Source organism: Manis pentadactyla, chromosome 1 (genome assembly GCF_030020395.1).
Source record: "Manis pentadactyla isolate mManPen7 chromosome 1, mManPen7.hap1, whole genome shotgun sequence".
Taxonomy (NCBI): Eukaryota; Metazoa; Chordata; class Mammalia; order Pholidota; family Manidae; genus Manis; species Manis pentadactyla.
In genome coordinates, this window is record NC_080019.1 from 180,649,098 (window position 1) to 180,670,748 (window position 21,651).

General features: G+C 35.7%; 1 protein-coding gene across 5 annotated transcripts in view; it reads right to left on the reverse strand.

The window, feature by feature from the left end:
• LMLN (leishmanolysin like peptidase) overlaps nt 1-21,651 on the reverse strand; it is a 121,839-nt gene that overhangs the window by 48,965 nt on the left and 51,223 nt on the right. For 4 of the 5 annotated variants that reach the window (XR_005028718.2, XM_057503598.1, XM_036904971.2 and 1 more), the window contains exons 11-12: nt 19,766-19,842; nt 2,253-2,363 (exon numbers count right to left, since the gene is read on the reverse strand). Coding sequence is in view for 4 of the 5 variants with exons in the window: in XM_057503598.1 (XP_057359581.1) it covers nt 2,253-2,363; nt 19,766-19,842 (188 nt within the window). In the remaining variant the exon portion in view is untranslated. The remainder of the gene's footprint in view (nt 1-2,252; nt 2,364-19,765; nt 19,843-21,651) is intronic. The other variant, XM_057503614.1, reaches the window with a different exon arrangement.

Genomic DNA, 21,651 nt, shown 5'->3' on the forward strand with positions numbered 1-21,651 from the left:
AAGATCCACGCACTGCTACAGCTGTAGATGCACTCATCCCACCAGTTCCTGGACTTGCCATGGGAATGAGGAAGGAGTTATCTAAGCTGGCCTGTGCATACAGTAAAACAACAAATTTGACTGGATCTATACTGTTGGAACTCAACCAAGAATTAGGAGAAGTGCAAATTGTAGCGCTCCAAAGTCTTACAACTACAGACTATTTACTGTTAAAAGAACATATGGCATGTGAACAGTCCCCAGGAATGGGTTGTTTTAATTTGTCTGATTTCTCTCAGACTGTTCAAGTTCAGTTGGACAATATCCACCATATCATAGATAAGTTTTCACAAATGCCTAAGGTGCCTAACTGGTTTTCTTGGTTTCACTGGAGATGGCTGGTAATTACAGATATGCTTTGGTTATGTAACTATACTCCTATTATGTTAATGTGTGTGCGCAATTTAAGTAGTAGCTTAAAACCTATATATGCTGAAGTTACTCTACAAGAAGATATGTCAAAGAAATAATCAATCTTCCCATGTTTTCTTCCGCCTGCTACTTCTATAGCTTTTCTTCTTCCTTCCTAATTACAACCCTTAAATAGAATTCGTGCCTCATATCAAATTTACCGAGTATCATAATTCTTCCAAGTGGTAAAGATACCTCAAGACAAATGCTGGGCATAGAAGCCACAGGGCATAAATATGCAAAGAAGTAAAAAGCTAACCTTTTCAAACAATAAGGCTTCCCTCTCACTTACCAACTTCACATTTCCCTGTATGGCCCCGGAAGATGACTGGTTAGCCAGAGACGGGTAAGATTCCTCAAGGGAGGAACAACCTAAGACAGGCACAGTCACAGGGGGCCATCAGGTGAGAAATTGGGGATCAACAGAGGTGAGGCTTAGAACCTCACCCCCCCTGTTCTGAGAGAAATCTTCTGCATACGTGGATGTTTTATTGCCCTTGTCTCGCTTGGATTAACACATAGTCTACAGGCACACACCTGATCATCTACATTTGCTCTCTTACAACACTAAACTATGTTTTCTATCTTTATCTTGTATCTACCTACCACTTCAGCATTTTATTAAAAATCATAATAATAAAGAGAGAAATGTGGTATCCACATATAAATCAAGTATAAAAACCAAATGAGTATTCATATTTGAACTGACTGTTTAGAGTTCATAATGCATGAGCAAAACCGAAAGTTTCTGTGATGACTGCCCTTGTACTGTTCACTATGTAACTTATTCATTATGTAAGAATTTGTTCTCCATGTAAGAACTTGTTTGTTATGCCTCAGAAGATTGGAGACTGACGAAAATTAGGCTTGGGGTGGATTAATGATTGTGCATTGAGCACTGACTCCCCTATACAGAATTTTATTGTCGTTAACAACCATTTGATCAATAAATATGAGAGATGCCCTCACAAAAAAAAAAAAAAAAAAAAAGGACAGACTTCCAATGGTAAAATAAATAAGTAACCGGGATGTAATGTATAGCATAAGGAATATAGTCAAGATATTGTAACAGCTTGGTAGGGTGATAGCTGGAACCTAGAATTATGTATATAAATGTTTTATCACTGTGTTGTACACTTGAAACTAATGTAATGTAATACTGTGCGTCAACTACCCTTCAATAAAAAATAATTATTTAAAAAAAAAAATATTGCAACTACTTACTATGATATGTGAATGGTGGTGAAATGAAAATATGGCCACTTAAGTCAAGGAGTTCAAATGGAGCTGGGAGGCGATTAAGGAGATGGGCCTTATACATACTGTCAAGGTGGAACCTTGAACTTTTGAATTGGGTCAAAATGCTAATTGTCCAAGGACTCAGCCCAAACATTTCTGCTATAGTACAAGACTTCGCTTAGTGATAAACTTAACAACCAATTATATTCAGTCAAGATGAGTTTTCTGCCTCCAACACCAATTAAAATTCTTTGTAAACAACATATATAAGCATTCCCTTTTGTCTTAAAAAAACCCATAGCTTTTGTTCCTTAGTGGGACACAATTTGGGTTGCTACCCAAATCTGTTTCCCCAATTTGCATTTCTGAGAGCCCTAAATAAATGCTTTTGTTTTATTTCAGTTCATCCCCTTGGTCATAGATATTATGACCAAGCCCTGCAGACTTTGAAACTGAACAGTTTAGACCACATTTTGAAAGTACTGACTTTAGGCTCAGGATAAACAACAAAAGCAGAAATAAATTGTGTTATCAAAGACATTATGAAGAAATAGCACTCTTACTTTTGTCTTTGCTGATCAATCCAGAATTTACAGCTCTTCCTGACAAAGTCACAGCCCATTCCTCGGCCCCAGTCTAACTTCTCAGCCATGCTGTAATTAGCTTTATACCATCTATGGAAATAATTTCAACAAAGTACTTTTTATTACTATTTTAAAAACAACCCCAGCATACCAATTACAAATCTCAACAATGAGCAAACTAGGACCTTAACACACATTTACAAATACAGCCTTTGCTACATAGGATTGCAGAATAGGATCACTGCAGCAGGGGTACAGTCTTCTGGTGAGGAATTTTGAAAAAAAGCAAAACAAAACAAACCACGTTTCCATTGTAATTTTCAAAGATGACAGAAGTCACAGAGTAGAAAGCAGTTAAGGTATGAGACAAGCAGAGTAAGGGTCAAAGAAACAGAAAGAACATGAAAGAAAAAGAGAAGGTAGTAAAGTGAGGAAAAATAGTGGAATTACTAGTTGGCTAGCCTCCCCCAGTCTGATTCAGTTTGCACTAGTTTCTTACCTCTCTGGCCTTGAATTTGTAATATTCTATCAATATAGGCTGTGCTTGTGGCTAAACATTACACCATTGTAATAAGACAAATGGATACTATGTCTAATACTTTAAGAATGTTCTAATTTCACACACAAAAAAAATTGATTTATTTTCCTGTCAAATTTAATCAAAGCCAAGGAACTTACTTTTATTAGTTTTTCTTTATTCTCAATGACAAGATTAGCTTACAAAACTTATGAAATTAAATGTAATAGTATCTTATCTGTTTGTCTTATATTTTGTCCCTTTAGCATTACCAAAACAGTAAATAAAAATAGGCACAGAGGTTGGGAGAAGACAAGAATCATCTCCTGCACTCCAGTACTTTCCACAAAAGCAGGAATATGTAATATAGCATCTTCAAACCTTTCCCCTTTCAAAAAACTGAAGAAATTAATCTTGGCACTCCAGTACCAAAATGCCTGCACCCTCTGTAGCTGCCTTAGTCCCTGGCAATCACTAATCTACTGTCTGTCTCTAGAGAATTGCTTATTCTGGACATTTCCTAGAAATGGAATGTGGTCTTTTGTGTGTAAAAGGTGAAATAAAATGGCATCACCTGTGTCAAGGGGTTTAAAATGAAGCCAGGACTCCAGTAAGGAGGTGGGCCTTAGGCATGTCCTCACCAGGTAAACTGGGCGAAACTGCAAATATTCCCAGGATTCTGCAAGAACAACTGCAACTTGACAACAGTGATGGACTTTTGCTTAGCAATCAATTAGGGTTAGCCAAAATTAGTTTTCTGCTGCTAACACCAATCAAAATTCTCTGTAAACACATCATACAAGAATTCCTTTTTTTTTACACTAAACTCTGTTTTCTACCTTTATCTCGTATCTACCTACCACTTCAGCATTTTATTAAAAATAATAATAATAGAGAAATGTGGTATCCACATATAAATCAAGTTTAAAAATCAAATGAATATTCATATTTGAACTGACTGTTTATAGTTCATAACGCATGAACAAAACCGAAAGCTTCTGTGATGACTGCCCTTGCACTGTTCACCATGTAACTTATTCACTATGTAAGAATTTGTAGTCCATGTAAGAATTTGTTCGTTATGCATCAGAAGATTGGAGACTGACGAAAATTAGGCTTGGGGTGGATTAATGATTGTGCATTGAGTATTGACCCCCCTATACAGAAATTTATTGTTGTTAACAACTATTTGATCAATAAATATGAGAGATGCCCTCACACACATACACACACACACAAAATATATATATATATATATATAAACACACTTCCAATTGTAAAATAAATAAGTAACTGGGATGTAATGTATAGCATAAGGAATATAGTCAAAATATTGTAACAACTTGGTATGGTGAGAGCTGGTACCTAGAATTATCATGTATATAAATGTTGAATCACTGTGTTGTACACCTGAAACTAATGTAATGTAATACTGTTGTCAACTACCCTTCAATAAAAAAAAAATAGAAAATAAAAAAAGAATTCCTTTTTTGTCTTTAAAAACGCCTGACTTTTGTTCCCTAGTGGGACTCTGTTTGGGTTGTTGCCCAACCTGGAAAACAATTCTTTGATCCCAAATAAATGCTTAATTATGCTTTCTGACAATTTTAGGTTGACATTTGTCTACATGTGTTTGGCTTCTTTCACAGAGAATAATGTTTTAAAGGTTTGTGCATATTTTGGCATGTATTAGTACTTAACTTCTATTTTTTTAAACAGATTTTATTTGTTAGAGCAGTTTTAGGTTCACAGCAAATTGAGTGGAAAGTACAGAGTTCCCATATATCCCTTGGCTCCTAACAGACATACCCTCCTCCACTAACAACACGCTGTAACAGAGTGCTACGTTTGTTACCATTAGTGAACCTACACTGACACATCATTATCACCCAGGGTCCATAGTTTACATCAAGGTTCACTCTTGGTATTGTACATTCTATGGATTTGGACAAATGTATAATGACATGTATCTACCACTACAGTGTCATACAGAAAACTTTCATGCCCTTAAAATCCTCCTTGCTCTACCAGTTCATCCCTCTCTCCCCATAACAACCATTTATCTTTTTTTTTTAGCTGTGGGTTTGTCATATATGGCCTTTATTATGTTGAAGTACTTGCCCTCTATATCCACTTTGTTGATAGTCTTTATCATGAATGGATGTTGAATTTTGTCAAATGCTTTTTCAGCATCTATGGAGATGATCATGTGGTTTTTGTCTTTCTTTTTGTTGATATGGTGGATAATGTGGATGGGTTTTCGAATGTTGTATCATCCTTGCATCCCTGGAATACATCCTACTTGATCATGATGGATGATCTTTTTGATGTATTTTTGAATTCGGTTTGCTGGTATTTTGTTGAGTATTTTTGAAACTATGTTCATCAGGGATATTGGTCTGTAGTTTTTTTTTTTTGTGGTGTCTGCTTGGTTTTGGTATTAGAGTGATGCTAATCTCATAGAATGAGTTTGGGAGTATTCCCTTCTCTTCTACTTTTTGGAAAACTTTAAGGAGGATGGGTATTAGGTCTTCACTAAATGTTTGATAAAATTCAGCAGTGAAACCATCTGGTCCAGGTGTTTTGTTCTTAGGGAGTTTTTTGATTACCAATTCAACTTCGTTGCTGGTAATTGGTCTATTCATATTTTCTGTTTCTTCCTGGGTCAGCCTTGGAAGATTGTATTTTTGTAGAAAGTTGTCCATTTCTTCTAGGTTATCCAGTTTGTTGGCATATAATTTTTCATAGTATTCTCTCATAATTCTTTGTATTTCTGTGGTGTCCATAGTGATTTTTCCTTTCTCATTTCTGATTCTGTTTATGTGTGTACACTCTCTTTTTTTCTTGATAAGTCTGGCTAGGGGTTTATGTATTTTGTTTATTTTCTTGAAGAACCAGCTCCTGCTTTCACTGATTCTTTCTATTATTTTATTCTTCTTGATTTTACTTATTTCTGCTCTAATCTTTATTATGTCCCTCCTACTGACTTTGAGCCTTTTTTGTTCTTTTTCTAGTTTCATTAATTGTGAGTTTAGACTGTTCATTTGGGATTGTTCTTCTTTCCAGAGGTAGGACTGTATTGCAATATACTTCCCTCTTAGCATGGCCTCTGCTGTGTCCCAAAGATTTTGCAGTGCTGAATCATTGTTGTCATTTGTCTCCATATATTGCTTGTTCTCTGTTTTTATTTGGTCATTGATCCATTGATTATTTAGGAGCATGTTATTAAGCCTAACAACCACTTATCTTTTACTATCTCCACAGTTTTGCCTTTCCCAGGATATCATATAGTTGGGATAATACAGTATAGCCTTTTCAGATTGGCTTCTTTCACTTAGTAGTATGTGCTTTAGGGTTCTCCATGTCTTTTATGGCTTGATAGATCATTTCTTTTTAGCACTGAATAATATTCCATTATCTTTAAGTATCATAGTTCATCCATTCACATACCGAAGGGCTGCTTGGTTGCTTCCAAATTTTGGCAATTATGATTAAAACTGCTATACACATCCATGCACAGGTTTTTGTGTGGACATGAGTTTTTAATTCATTTGATTAAATACCAAAAAAAAAAAAAAACACACAAAAAACAGAGCTGCTCAGTTGTTATGATGAATATGTTTTGTTTTTTAAGAAACTGACAAACTAGCATTTTCCATTCTCACCAACAATGAATGAGAGTTCCTGTTATTCCACATCTTTTGCAGCATTTGGTATTATCCGTGTTCCAGATTTTTGCCATCCTAATGGGTGTATACTAGTATCTTATTGTTTTAGCTGTACTTCCCCGATGACATACAAAGTGGAACATCTTTTCATATACTAATTTACCTACATATATCTTTTTCGATGAGGTACCTGTTTAATCTTTTGCCCAATTTTAAATTGGGCTGTTCATTTTCTTATTGTTGAGCTTTAAGAGTTCTGAATTATAGTCCTTTATCAGATATGTCTAGTAAATATATTCAACCAGTCTGTGGCTTGTCTTCTCATTTTATTGACTTCATTTCTTTTTATGGTCAATTAATATTTCATCATATGGATATATCCTTTTGCTTAGCCATTCATCAACTGATGGACATTTGGGTTGTTTCTACTTTATGGCTATTAGTAGTAGTAAAGCTGCTCTGAACATTCACGTAGAGGTTTTTGTTTTCAATTCTTTTGTATATATACCTGGGAGTAGAACTGCTGGATCATATGTTTAACACTTTGAGGAACTGCCAACCTGCTTTCCAAAGTGGCTGCATCATTTTATATTCCCAACAGTAGTGTATAAGGGTTCCAATTTTCCCACATGCTTATCAATATTTGCTATTGTCTTTCTGATTGCAGTCAATCTAGCGGGTGTGAATAGAATCTCACTGTAGTTTCTTTTCATTTCCCTAAGGACTAATAATGCTGATAATCATTTCATGTGTTCATTGGCCATCTGTATATCTTCTTTGGAGACAGAGCTATTCAAATCCTTCACCCATTTCTGAATCAGGTTGTCTTTTTACTGTTGAGTTAAGGATTCTCATATAGTCTAGATACTAGACTTTTATGAGATATTATGATTTACAAATATTTTCTCACATTTTGAGTTGCGTTTCACCTCCTTGATAGTGCCCTTTCAAGCACAGAAGCTTTTAATTTTGACAAGTCCAATTTATCTATTTTTTCTTTGGCTGCTTGTGTTTGGTGTCATATCTAAGAAATCACTACTTAATCCAATATAATGAAGATTTATACCTGCTTCCTTCTAAGAGTTTTATAGTTTTAGGTCTTATATTTAGGTCTTCAATCCATTTTGTGTTGATTTTTGTGTATCGTGTGTGATAGGGGTTCATTCTTTTGCATGTAGATATCCAGTTGTCCTAGTACCATTTGTTGAAAAAATTATTCTTTTAACATTGAATAGTCTTGGTACCCTTGTCTGCATCTTTGCTCTTAACCATTGTATGTATATGTGTGCTGTTTGGTCATGATGTCTTTCTTTTATCTTATTGAAGTATAGTTGACATAACATTATAATATTTTCAGGTGTACAACATAGTAATTTGACATTTATATATATATTACAAGATGTTCATCATGATAAGTGTAGTTCCCATCTGTCACCTTACCAAGTTATTACATTATTATTGACTACCTCCTATGCTATACCTTCCTTCCCATGACTTATTTCTAACTAGAAGTTTCTACTACTTAATTCTTTCACTTATTTAAATTTCTTCCCTCTGGCAACCACCAGTTCATTCTCTTTATTTAAGAGTGTTTCAGGGGTGTTTATTTATTCATGTTTTGTTTCTTATATTCCACATATAAGTGAAATCATATGATACTTGCCTTTCTCTGTCTGCCTTACTTCACTTAACATCCTCTACATCCATCCAAGCTGTCACAAATGGCAAGATTTTATTCTTTTTATGGCTAAGCAATATCCCATTGTGTATATATACACATCTTTATCCATTCATTTACTGACAGACACTTAAGGTGCTTTCATATTTTGGCCATTGTAATAATGCTACAATAAACAAAGGATGCATATATCTTTATGCATTAATGTTTGTTTTCATTGTGTAAATGCCCAAAAAAGTACAGTTATGGGGTCATATGGTAGTTCTATTTTTAATTTTCTGAGAAACCTCCACACTGTTTTCCATAGTGGCTACACCAGTTTACATTCTTACCAACAGTGTATAAGGGTTCTTCCCTTTCTCCACATTTTTGCCAATGCATATTATTTTTTGTCTTTTTGATACCAGCCATTCTGATTGGTGTGAGGTGATACTGCATGGTGGATCTGATTTGCTTTTCCTTGATAATTAGTGATGCTGAGCATATTTTTGTGTGTTTGTTGGCCATCTGTAAATCTTCCTTGGAAAAATGTTCAGTTCCTCTGCCCATTTTTTAGTCAGATAATTAATATTTAACTTTTGGTATTGAGTTATATGAGTTCTTTATATATATTAGATATCAACCCCTTATTGGATATATCATTTATGAATATGTTCCTTCTCCCATTCAGTAAGTTGCTTTTTGTTTTGTTGATGGTTTCCTTCACTGTGCAGAAGCTTTTTAGTCTGATGTAGTCCCAACTTGTCTATTTTTGCTTTTGTTTCCTTTGCCTAGGGATACATATCCAGAAAAAAATTGCTAAGGCTAATGTCCCAGAGTTCACTGTCTATATTTTCTTTAGTTTTATGATTTCAGGTCTTACATTTATTTGTTTATTTTTATTTATTTTTTTATTAAAGTATTGTTGATGTCGAATCTTATAGTTGTTTCAAATGTATAATACAATGGTTCAGCAGTTACCCATATTATTTAATCCTCACTCCCACCACTGCAGTTACTATCTTGTCAACATAAGAAGATGTTACAGAATCACTGGCTATATTCTCCATACATGTATTGAATCATCACATTGTACACCTTATCCTTACACAATACTGGTCATGTCCCCATGACCAGCTTATACTGTGACTGATAATTTTTGTGCCCATTTATCTCCCTCACCCTCTCTACCCACCCACTCCAACCCCTCCCCCTTAGTAACCACTAGTTACTTCTCAGTGTCTATGAGTCTACCACTGTTTTGTACCTTCTGTTTTGCTTTGTTTTTAGATTCCACAAATAAGTGAAATCATTTGTTATTTGTCTTTCTCCATCTGGCTTATTTCACAGAGCCTAACACCCTCTAGATCCATCCATGTTGTTACAAATGGTAGGATTTCTTTTCCTTTTATGGCTGAATAATATTCCATTATGCATATGTACCACATCTTCTTTATCCATTCATCTACTGATGGGCACTTAGGTTGCTTCCATAACTTGGCCATTGTAAACAAGGTGGTGATAAACATAGAAGTGCATATATCTTTTTGAATCAGAGATTTTGTTTTCTTTAGGTAAATTCCTAGAAGTGGGCGTAATGGGTCATATGTTATTTCTATTTTTAGTCTTTTGAGGAACCGCTACGCCAACTGACATTCCTACCAACACTGTGGGAAGGTTCCCTTTCCCACAACCTCACCAACACTTGTCATTTCTTGTCTTTTGGATAGGGGTCATTCTGACTGGTGTGAGGTGGTGTCTCATTATGGTTTTGATTTGCATTTCCCTTATGATTAGAGATGTGGAGTATCTTTTCATGTACCTGTTGGCCATCTGTATTTCTTCTTTGGAAAAATGTCCTCTGCCCATTTTTCAATCAGCTTATTTGTTGTTCTTGTTGTTTTTGATGTTGAGGTGTACGAGTTCTTTATATATTTTGGATGTTAACCCCTTACTTGGTAAATCATTTATGAATATAGTCTCCCATACTGTGGGTTGCCTTTTTGTTCTGCTGCTGCTGTCTTTTCCTGTACAGAAGCTTTTTAGTTTGATGTATTCCCACCTGTTCATTTTTTATTTTGTTTCCCTTGCCCAAGGAGATGTGTCCAGGAAAAATTTGCTCATGCTTATGTTCAAGAGATTTTTGCCTATGTTTTCTTCTAAGAGTTTTATGGTTACATGTCTTACATTCAGGTCTTTGATCCATTTCAAGTTTACTTTTGTGTATAGAGTTAGACAGTAATCCAGTTTCATTCTCTTACATTTAGCTGTCCAGTTTTCTCAACATCAGTTATAGAAGAGGCTGTCTTTTCCCAATTGTATATACATGTCTCCTTTATCATATATCAAGTGACCATATATGCATGGGTTTTTATCTGGGCTCTCTATTCTGTCTCACTGATCTATGGATCTATTCTAGTGCCAGTACCATACTGTTTCAAGTCTTAAATTTAGGTCTTTGATATATTTTGAGTTTATTTTTGTGTATGGTGTAAGACAGTGGTCCAGTTTCGTTCTTTTGCATGTAGGTGTCCAGTTTTCCCAACAACACTTACTGAAGAGACTAACCTTTTCCCCATTGTATATTCTTGTCTCTTTTTATAGATTGACATTTAAGCATGGGTTTATTTCTGGGCTCTCTATATTGTTCCATTGAATTGTTGAATTGCTCTGTGTGTCTTATCTTTGTGACAGTACCATACGGTACTGGTTATAATAGCTTTGTGGTATAGTTTGAAATCAGGGAATGTGATACCTCCACCTTTGTTCTTTCTCAATATTGCTTTGGCTATTCAGGGTCTTTTGTAGTTCCATATAAATTTAGGATTATTATTTCCTCTAGTTTCATAAAAATGTTTTTGGTATTTGATAGGGACTACACTCAATCTGTAGATTGTTTTGGGTAGTATAGACACTTAAAAAGTATTAATTCCTCCTATCCATGAGCATGTAATAGCTTTCCACTTACCTCTGTCATCTTGAAGTTCTTTTACCAATGACTTACAGTTTTCACAACAGTATAGGTTTTTTACCTCCTTAGTTAAATTTACTCCTAGATATTTTAATTCACTTTTGTGCAATTATAAATGGGATTTTTTTCTTCTTTCTGCTAGTTCATTTTCAGTATATAGAAGTATATGAAACAGATTTCTGTATACTGATTTTGTATCCTGCAATTTTACTAAATTCATTTGTTTATATGTAGTATATTTTGCTGGAGTCTTTAAGGTTTTCTATATAGTATCATGTCATCTGCAAAAAGTGATAATTTTAGTTCCTCCTTAGCAATTTGGGTTCCTTTTTTTTCTTTTTCTTATCTGATTGCTAGGACTTCCAGTGTTATGTTGAATAAGAGTGGTAAGAGTGGCAAAATATACGTGTACTGAATCATCACATTGTACACCTTATCCTTACACAATGTTGTCAATTATATCTCAATAAAGCTGTGGGGGGAAAAGAGTGGTGAAAGTGGGCTTTCAGCTTTTTGCCATTGAGTATGATGTTAGCTATGGGTTTATTGTATATGGTCTTTATGTTGAGTTATGTTCCCTCTATGCCCACTTTGTTCAGAGTATTTATTATGAATAGATGTTGAATTTTATCAGATGCTTTTTCTGCATCTACTGAGATCATCATATGTTTTTTATCACTCCTTTTGATAATGTGGTGTATTACATTAATTGATTTGGGGGTTAAACCATCCTTGCACCCCCAGAATAAATCCCACCTGATCATGGTAAAAGATCCTTTTAATGTATTTTTCAGGAAGAGTTACGAGGTCCATACCACTTAAATCTTTCTTGGGAGTTGTATTAATAATTTTACTCCTGACAAGGTTCCTTTGGCGTTTCATGTTTGTATATGGCGCCCTCTAGTGTCCAGAAGCTCTATTCTGGAGCTGCTCAGCCCCTGAAGCGATGTCAGGTGTCGCAGGGGAGCGGTACTGGTACCTGGGGGGAGGAAAGAGCTGTTCCCCGCCTCCTGGCTGCTGTGCCAGTCTCCACTGCCTGAGCCAGTGGGCGGGTCACATAGGTATGTTTTTGTCCCTGAGCAGCCAGATATGGATCCCTGCTTTCCACAAGCAGCCGGAATCCCAGTCTCCCCAGGAACTTGGCCTGTATTAACTTTCCAAGCCGGTAGTCATGCGAGTCTCATGAAAGCACCATGAAATGTAGGTTTGTGCTCCCAACGCAGATCTCCCGAGCTAGGTACTCAGCAGTCCCAAGCCTTCCACTCCCTCCCTGCTCCGTTTCTCTTCCTCCCGCCGGTGAGCTGGGGTGGGGGGGGGGCTCGGGTCCCGGGGAGCCACAGCTCTGGTACATTACGCAGTTCTGAGGTCTGCTCTTTTCTCCAGGTGTGTGCAGTCTGATGCTGTCCTCTTTCCTGTTGCTCTCTCAGGATTAGTTGAGCCAATTAAATTTTCTAATTGTATCCAGTTTTAGGAGGAGGCCTCTGTCTCTCCTCTCATGCCGCCATCTTTAATCTCCCAGGGGATTTTTTTGTTTTTTAATGTATTTTTGAATTCAGGTCATTAATATTTTGTTCAGGATATTTGCATCTATGTTCATCAGGGATACTTGTAATTTTCTTTTTTTTACAGTCTGCTTTTTTGGTATCAGAGTGATGCTGGCCTCTAGAATGAGTTTGGAGGCTTTCTTTCCTTTTCTATTTGTTGGAAAAGTTAGAGAAGCATTTTAGGTCTTCTTTACACATTTGGTAGAATTCTCCTATGAAGCCATCTGGTTCTGAACTTTTTATTGTTGGGAGTTACTGAATAACTGATTCAATTTGTTAACAGTAATTGATCTGTTCAGATTTTTATTTCTTCTTGATTCAGTTTTGGAAGATTGTTTCTAGGAATTTAGCCATTTCTTCCAGGTTGTCTAATTTGTTGGCATATAATTTTTCATAGAATTCTCTTACAATCCTTTGAATTTCTGTGATGTCCGTGGTAATTTCTCCTTTTTCATTTCTGATTTTATTTGAGCCCTCTTTTTTTTCTTGGTGAGTCTGGCTACAGGTTTATCAATTTTGTTTATGTTTTCAAAGACCAGCATTTAATTTCATTGATTTTTTTCTATTGTTTCCTTAGTCTCTATTTAATTCTTCCATAATCTTTATGTTCCTACTTCTATTAGCTGTGGAGTTTGTTCTTTTTCTAGTTCCTGTAGGTATAGGGTTAGATTGTTTATTTAAGATTGATTTTTGAGGTAGCCTTGTATTGCTATAAACTTCCCTCTTAGAGCAGTTTTTGCTGTGTCCCATAGATTTTGAACTATTGTGTTTGTTTTTGTTTCTCTGTGGGTTGTGGTTAACATCAGGTTCAAAAATAGCACCCAATATATATAGCAGTCTATATAAGACTGATGATCACTAAAGTTTGAACACATTCTAAACAGTCTATATTTTCTTATTTCCTTTTTGATTTGTTCACTGACCCATTGGTTGTTTGGTAGCATGTTGTTTAGCCTTCGTGTGCTTGCATTTTTCCAGTTTATCTTGTGACTGATATGATTTCAATCTTTAATTTATTGAGACTTGTTTTGTAGCCTAACGTGATCTATCCTGGAGAATGTTCCATGTGCGCTTGAGAAGGATGTGTATTGTGCCAATTTTGGATATAATGTTCTGTATAGATCTATTAAGTCCATCTGTTCTAATGTGTCATTCAAGGCCACTGTCATCTTATTGATTTTCTATCTGGATGACCTATCCAGTTTTACATGGGGTGTTAAAGTTGCATACTATTATTATGTTACTATCTATTTCTCCTTTTATGTCTGTTAATATTTGCTTTTTATATTTAGGTGCTACTCGTATGTATATATATTTACAGTTGCTATATCCTCTTGTTGGATTGATCCATTTGTCATATGTAATGTCTCTGTCTCTTGTTATATTCTTTGTTTTGAAGTTCTATCTATTCTAAGTATTTCTACTCCAGCTTTTTGTTTCCATATACATGGAATATCTTTTTTCATCCCTTCATACTCACAGTCTATACTGTCTCTAGGTCTGAAGTCAATCTCTTCTAGGCAGTATATAGACGGACCATGTTTTTTTTTATCCATTTAGCCACCCTACTCTGTCTTTTGATTGGAGCAGTCCATTTACATTTAAAGTAATTATTGATAGGTATGTACTTATTGCTATTTTGTGAATTGTTTTCTGGTTGTTCTGTAGTTCCTCTCTAGTCCTTTTCTCTTGCTCTCTTCCTTTGTGACTTGATGACTTTCTCTGGAGTTTTGCTTGAATTCCTTCCTCTTTCTCTGTTATGTTTCTATTCATAGGTGTTTGGTTTGTGGTTACCATGAGGTTCATAAATAGCACCCTATATATATAGCAATCTATATAAGATTGATGGTCACTAAAGTTTGAACACATTCTAAATGCCCTACTTTTTTATTATTCCTCCCTCCATGTTTTACATATACAATATCCTAATTTATAGGTCATGATATATTTCTTACTGTGTGAGGCACTATACCAAAAAAAAATCTAAAGGACATTTGTGAAGAATATATGAAGGCTTTTGGGCAATAAAAAGGACCACTTAAGATGCAGGAAGACAGATTTTTAAAAGGCTACTACAGTAATCCAGGCAAAAGACAATGGTAGCCTTGATAAAGGCATTGGTGACCAAAAAAACAAACTCTAGAAATACTGATCAGCTAAAAATCAAGCAAGACTTATGACTGACTGGATGTGAGAGGTAGGGAGACATAGTTGTCAAGGATGATTCCCAGGTTACTGGATGGGTAAATAAGTGATAATGTCTTTTACTGAGAGAAGAAACTTAATCTACACTGAAGTCTTATGGATTTATGAAAATTAATTTCCATGTCTATAATTTTAAAGTATTACCAGATATTTAGAAACACATGGCCCATGTTGCTGCTGTGTTGCCTCAGAAGGAAAAGTGCTTTAAAATTCACCAGTTTCATGATTTCACTAGTGATTCACACCACATTGCTTTTATAACCTGATGACATTTTTTAAATTAAATGTGTATCACAGTGGTTCAACAGTCCACTTCTCCTATTTCTCCACATCCTTGCCAGCATTTGTTGTTTCTTGTCTTTTGGATAGTGGCTATTCTAACTGGCATGAGGTGATACCTCACTGTGGTTTTAACTTGCATTTCCCTGACGATTACCAGTGTGGAGCATCTTTTCATGTGCCTGTTGGCCATTTGTATTTCTTCTTTGGGGAAATGTCTGTTCAGGTTCTCTGCCTGTTTTTTGACTGGGTTATTTGTTTTTTGGGTGTTAAGGCATAGAGATCTTCCTATATTTGGAATGTTAACCCTTTATCAGATGAGTTGTTTACAAATATATTCTCCCATACTGTGGGTTGCCTTTTTGTTCTGCTGACGGTGTCCTTTGTTGTACAGAAGCTTCTTAGTTTGATGTAGTCCCACTTGTTCATTTTTTATTTTGTTTCCCTTGCCTGAGGAGATGTGTCCAGGAAAAAAATGCTCATGTTTATATTCAGGAGATTTTTGCCTATGTTTTCTTCTAAGAGTTTTATGGTTTCATGATTTATATTCAGGTCTTTGATCCATTTCAAGTTCACTTTTGTGTCTGGAGTTAGACAGTAATCCAGTATCATTCTTTTATATGTAGCTGTCCAGTTTTGCCAACACCAGTTGTTGAAGATGCTATCTTTTCTCCATTGTATATTCATGGCTTCTTTATTGTCATGGCTTCTTTATTGTATATTAATTGACAATCGATACATGGGTTTTTAAGTGGGCTTTCTACTCTGTTCCATTGATCTACAGGTCTGTTCTTGTGCCAGTACCAAATTGTTTTGATACTGTAGCTTTGTAGTAGAGCTTGAAATCAGGGAGCATAATCCCCCCAGCTTTGTTCTTCTTTCTTAGGATTGTTTTGGCTATTCAGGGTCTTTTGATTTTTAAATTATTTGTTGGTATTTTGATAGGGATTGCACTGAATCTATAAATTCCTTTGGGCAGGATGGCCATTTTGACAATATTGATTCTTCCTATCCATGAGCACAGGATAGATTTCCATTTATTTGTGTCTTCTTTAATTTCTCTCATGAGTGTCATATTTTTCAAGTACAAGTCTTTCATCTCCTTGGTTAGGTTTATTCCTAGGTATTCTATTCTTTTTGATGAAATTGTAAATGGAGTTGTTTTCCTGGTTTCTCTTCCTGCAACTTCATTGTTAGTAAATAGGAGCACAACAGATTTCTGTGTATTCATTTTGTATCCTGCAACTTTGCTGAATCCACTTATTAGTTCTAATAGCTTTTTTAGTGGAGTCTTTAGGGTTTTCTACATATAATATCATGTCATGGGCAAATAGTGACAGTTTAACTTCTTCCTTACCAACTTGGATGCCTTTTAACTCTTTGTGTTGTCTGATTGCTGTGTCTAGGACCTCCAGTGCCTATGTAGAATAAGAGTGGTGACTGTTAGCATCCTTGTCTTGCTCCTGATATTAGAGGAAAAGCTTTCAGCTTTTCTCTATTAAGTATGATGTTGACTGTGGGTTTGTCATATACGGCCTTTATTATGTTGATGTATGTATCCTCTATATCCATTTTGTTGAGAATTTTTATCATGAATAAAAGTTAAATTTTGTCAAATGCTTTTTCAGCATCTATTGAGATGATCATATGGTTTTTATCTCTTTTGTTAATGTGGTGCATAATATTGATTGATTTAGGAATATTGTATAATCCTTGCATCCCTGGAATAAATACCATTTGGTCACGATGGATTATCTTTTTGATGTATTTTTTAATTTAGTTTGCTAATATTTGTCAAGGATTTTTTCATCTATGTTCATCAGGGATATTGGTAATTTTTTTTGTGGTGTCTTTGTCTGGTTTTGGTATGAGTGTATGCTGGCTTCATAGAATGAGTTTGGAATTATTCCCTCCTCTTCTACCTTTTGGAATACATTAAGGATGGGTGTTGGCTCTTCTTTAAATATTTGATAATATTCAGCCGTGAAGTCATCTGGTCCAGGGGTCTTGTTTTTAGGCAGTTTTTTGATTACCAATTCAATTTTGTTGCTGGTAATTGGTCTGTTCAGATTTTCTGTTTCTTGCTGGGTGTATCTTGGAAGGTTGTATTTTTCTAGGAAGTTGTCCATTTCTTCTAAGTTGTCCAATATATTGGCATGTATTTTTTCATAGTTTTCTCTAACAATTCTTTGTATCTGCAGTATCCATTGTGATTATTCCTTCTTTGTTTCTGTTTCCATTTATGTGTGTACATTCTCTTTTTTTCTTGATAAGTCTGGCTAGGGGTTTATCTATTTTGTTTGTTTTCTCAAAGAAACAGCTCCTGGCTTGACTTTTTTCTATTGTTCTATTCTCTATTTTATTTATTTCTGCTCTGATCTACATTATGTCCCTTCTCCTACTGACTTTGGGCCTCATTTGTTCTCCTTTTTCTAGGTCTTTAAATTTAAATTTTAGATTGTTTATTTGGGATTGTTCTTGTTTCTTGAGATAAGCTTTTATTGCTATGTACTTTTCTCTTAGAAGTGCCTTTGCTGTATCCCACAGATTTGGGGTTGTTGTGTTTTTGTTTTCATTTGTCTCCAGGTATTGCTTGATTTGTTTTAATATAGTCATTGATCCATTGGTTATTTAGAAGCATGTTGTATAGCCTTCATGTGTTTGTAAGTCTTTGTGTTTTCTTTGTGTAATTTATTTCTAGTTTCATACCACTGTGGTCTGAGAAGCTGCTTGATACAATTTCAATCTTTTAAAATTTATTGAGGCATTTCTTTTGGCCTAATATGTGATCTATTCTGGAGAATGATCCATGTAAACTTGAGAAAAATGTGTATCCTGCTGCTTTTGGATGGAGTGTTCTTAGATATCTGTTAAGTCCATTTGATATAATGTATTGTTCAGTGCCTCTGCCTCCTTATTTATTTTCTGTCTCGTTGATCTGTCTATTGCTGTGAGTGGTGTGTTAAAGTCTCCTAAAATGAATGTGTTGCTCTATTTCCTCCTTTAATTCTGTTAGTAATTGGAGCCAAGCAAGCTGGGAGAGTCTCCCTCTGCCTGCCAGGCAGCAAAGTCTGCCTCTGCCACTGGGCCAAGTGGGTTGTCTGTCAGCAGTGCTGCGCAGCAGGGAGCCTCAGGACTGTGTTGCCATCAAGGGGGATGGAGCATCTGGGGCTCCCGAGAATTCCCATAATTTTGAGCTAAGGAAGACTTGGGAAGGTATCTCCACCTGCCCTTTCTCCTGAGGAGAGAGTTCCATGCAACCCTCATCCTCTCTGGTATCCTTACCACTGCTGGCAAGTCTTTCAAACTGCTGCCTCTGCTTTGGTCTCAGGACTAGTGGAGTGTGCCTGCCCTCCACACTGGCTGAAGTCTCAGCCCCCCCAGATTATTCTGCCTGTCCCTGTAATCACCAGAATCCAATGTAATGTGGGCTTCTGTTCCTGAAGAAGATCTCCTGGGCCTGCTGTGCAGTGTTCCTTGGCTCCAACCCCCTACCTGCTCTTTTCCTCTTTCTCCCCACTGTGGGCTGGGTTGCAGGAAGGACTTAGGTCCTGCTTGATCTTGGCTTTGCTGCCTCATCCTTTTCTGTGGGGTCCTCTTTTCTTTCTCAGGTGTAGGGGGTCTGTTCTGCAGTCTTCAGGTCTAGTTTTCAGGTCTACTGGCATTTGCTGTATTTTCCTCTTTCATATGTTTTTGGGAAGAAGTTTCCATCTTGCTTCCTATTCCGCCACCTTTAATCCTCACCTGATGACATCCTAAAGGAACTAGCATCATTTACAAAAGGGCTATATCTATATATAAGTTGTTAAACAGAGCAGCAAGACCACTTTTGCTGGTCATTGCTCATTCAGGGATAAATAGGAAAGAGTTATAATAGCATTATAAGGAATCCAGTATTTTCTATATTTTATTTTCAAAGTATAAATTTCCCAACTTGTTCCACTGAAAACTATGAGGACAATGAAATAATTCTAAACTATAAAAATAATGAATATAATTCTAAATTATGAAAATAATGACAACTCAGTAGCAATGAACACAGGGCCTAGGTTTTTGCTTTCTACAAGCTATTCTACATTAAAAGGAATCAGTACTCCTTGGAAAACTGATCTCATGACCAGATCTAGGACAGGGTGTATGCTGATCAGCCTGTTACATCCTGCCATACCAAAAAGTAAGGAAGCTGTAAAGAACTAACGAGTCTTATCAAAAGGACTCAAACCCACACACATACACACAAAAACCTCCCACTGGAGTCATTTAAAAACTGTATCCTATTGCTTCCCCAACAGTTCTAGTACTTTAAAACCACAAATCTATACATCACCAATTTAATTTACAATTAAGAAAAATTTTTTTGATTAGTCTTCCCTTCATATTAGCCTCTTTGAATGACCTCTACCTATTCAAAATTCAATCTCATAGTGCCAGGGATTTTATTCTATTCATTACTATACCTCAGGGCCTCAAAGATTTATTGAATGAATGAATGGAGTTAGTATAGGTAATGGATAGCTAACTACACAAAATTCAAAGAATAAGTATATTTTACTTCAGTGTAAAATGTCAGTATTTTTTAATTATTACTTTCATCTTAATATTAATTTCATTTTAATAAACAATTCATATAATATTCTCACAGCTGTCTTACCCAGTGTCTTCCATTAATGCCAAAGTGATTCGAGAGAGGACTCGGTTCTGGGTGTGAGAACCAGTCATTGCTTCATTCTGAAAATCACCAACAGATTTCAATTAGAAAACCAGACTCCTTAAAACTCCCAGTAATTTCTGTGATTACTTTTTTTTTATTAAGGTATCATTGATACACACTCTTATGAAGGTTTCACAAGAAAAACAATGTGGTTATTACATTCATCCTTATTATCAAGTCCTCCCCAATACTCCATTGCAGTCACTGTCCATCAGTGTAGTAAGATGCCACAGAGTCCCTATTTGTCTTCTCTGAGCTATACTGTCTTCCCCATTCTGTGATTACTTTTATGTATATTCAAAATGTCTCAAGTGTGAGAAACAGACAAAATATTCACTTAAAATAGTAAAATACCAAGCCTTCTTTAAAATGGAAAGGCTGAAACTTAAAGCAAAATCTACTTTCTGCTTCAAATGTCTATATTTTGTACCATTCCCCTGATATGGTAGATAACCAGCATTCATTCTGATAAAAATGAAGATAAATATGGATACAGAAATACTGTAAAACTATTGTGCTTTCTAGGCAAAGTAAGTGAGTGGTTGAGACAAATGTCCACGTAATACTGGGAGGGGATATTAACTGAATTACAAAGAAAATGCTCTTATAAATCCTCAACTTTGTGATCACAGAAATACATACTAATATGTAAAACAGGTATCACAGAACCATAGGATCAAAGATGTTGCCGGACCTAAGATATCATCCACATCTGTTATCTACCCAGTGTTTTAATTCTTATTGTAAAATTCCTACCAGGAGGTTACTTAATAGTAGGGTCTCTCTGAAGGAAGCATATTCCATCTTTGAGCAGCCCTGATTATTCTTCAAATCGTTATGTTGAACAATGGATGGTCAATTCAAATACTTTATCATCTTTTTAAAAAAACAGTTCAAGGACACAATGTTGATTTCAAAAAACAAGCAGTTAGTGAAACTAATGAAATTACTACTCTCAAGGGTTCCACTGAAAAGTAAATAAATTTTTATGTCTGGTCAAGCTATAGCTTTCTAAAGGGAATCACTTGAGAAAATTGCTTAAAGAAAAATAAACTAAAATTCCTGTGGGAGTAGTAAGTGTACGTGTCTTCCATAAGTTACCATCACTGTTGTTTTGTGGTCACCTAGATAAGAACAGTCAACACAAACACTAATTTTACTCTTTTCAAAATTTCGTTAACTTAGGTCATGGTGTTTGCAAGCTGCAACTATCTAATCATCTAAACAGATCTTCTTAAATAAATGAATACCTTTTGACCCAGAAATTTCACTTCTAGGGATTTATTCTTCTCTTTTTATGCAAATGAATATGACTTTCAGTTAACTTTCTAGTTTGTTCCCCTGAAAACCTAATAAAGGTGTAATGTCAGCTGTTATCAGGCAATAGTACTTAAAGAAAAAAATCATCAGGATATGCTAGTAGAGTGGGTATCATTGTAAATGAACATGAATGCCTGTCAGCAAGCCAATTTGGGACTTTCCTGTGTACAGTGACTTCTGGGGATGTCCCTTATAGAGATCTAGAAGTTATATCTATGGAACTTTAAAAAAAATCTTGGATCTCATGTGGAACATGGTACTTGTAAGCCAGGCTGGTTCTTACACCCCTTTGTTATAGTCTTGTGTTCCTATATTTAAGCTGGAGGGGGAGGAAGAGTAGCATGGATGACAGCCCCTAGACTGCTGGGTAAAGCACAAGAGAAATCAATCCCTGACTCTGCTGTGAAGGCATGGTGTGCCTTTTTTAATGTGTGTCCTTCTAAATCAATGTTTTTCAGTGTGGCCTATTTAGGTCTTGTGTTTTTGATTGTTGAATTGAACCTGTA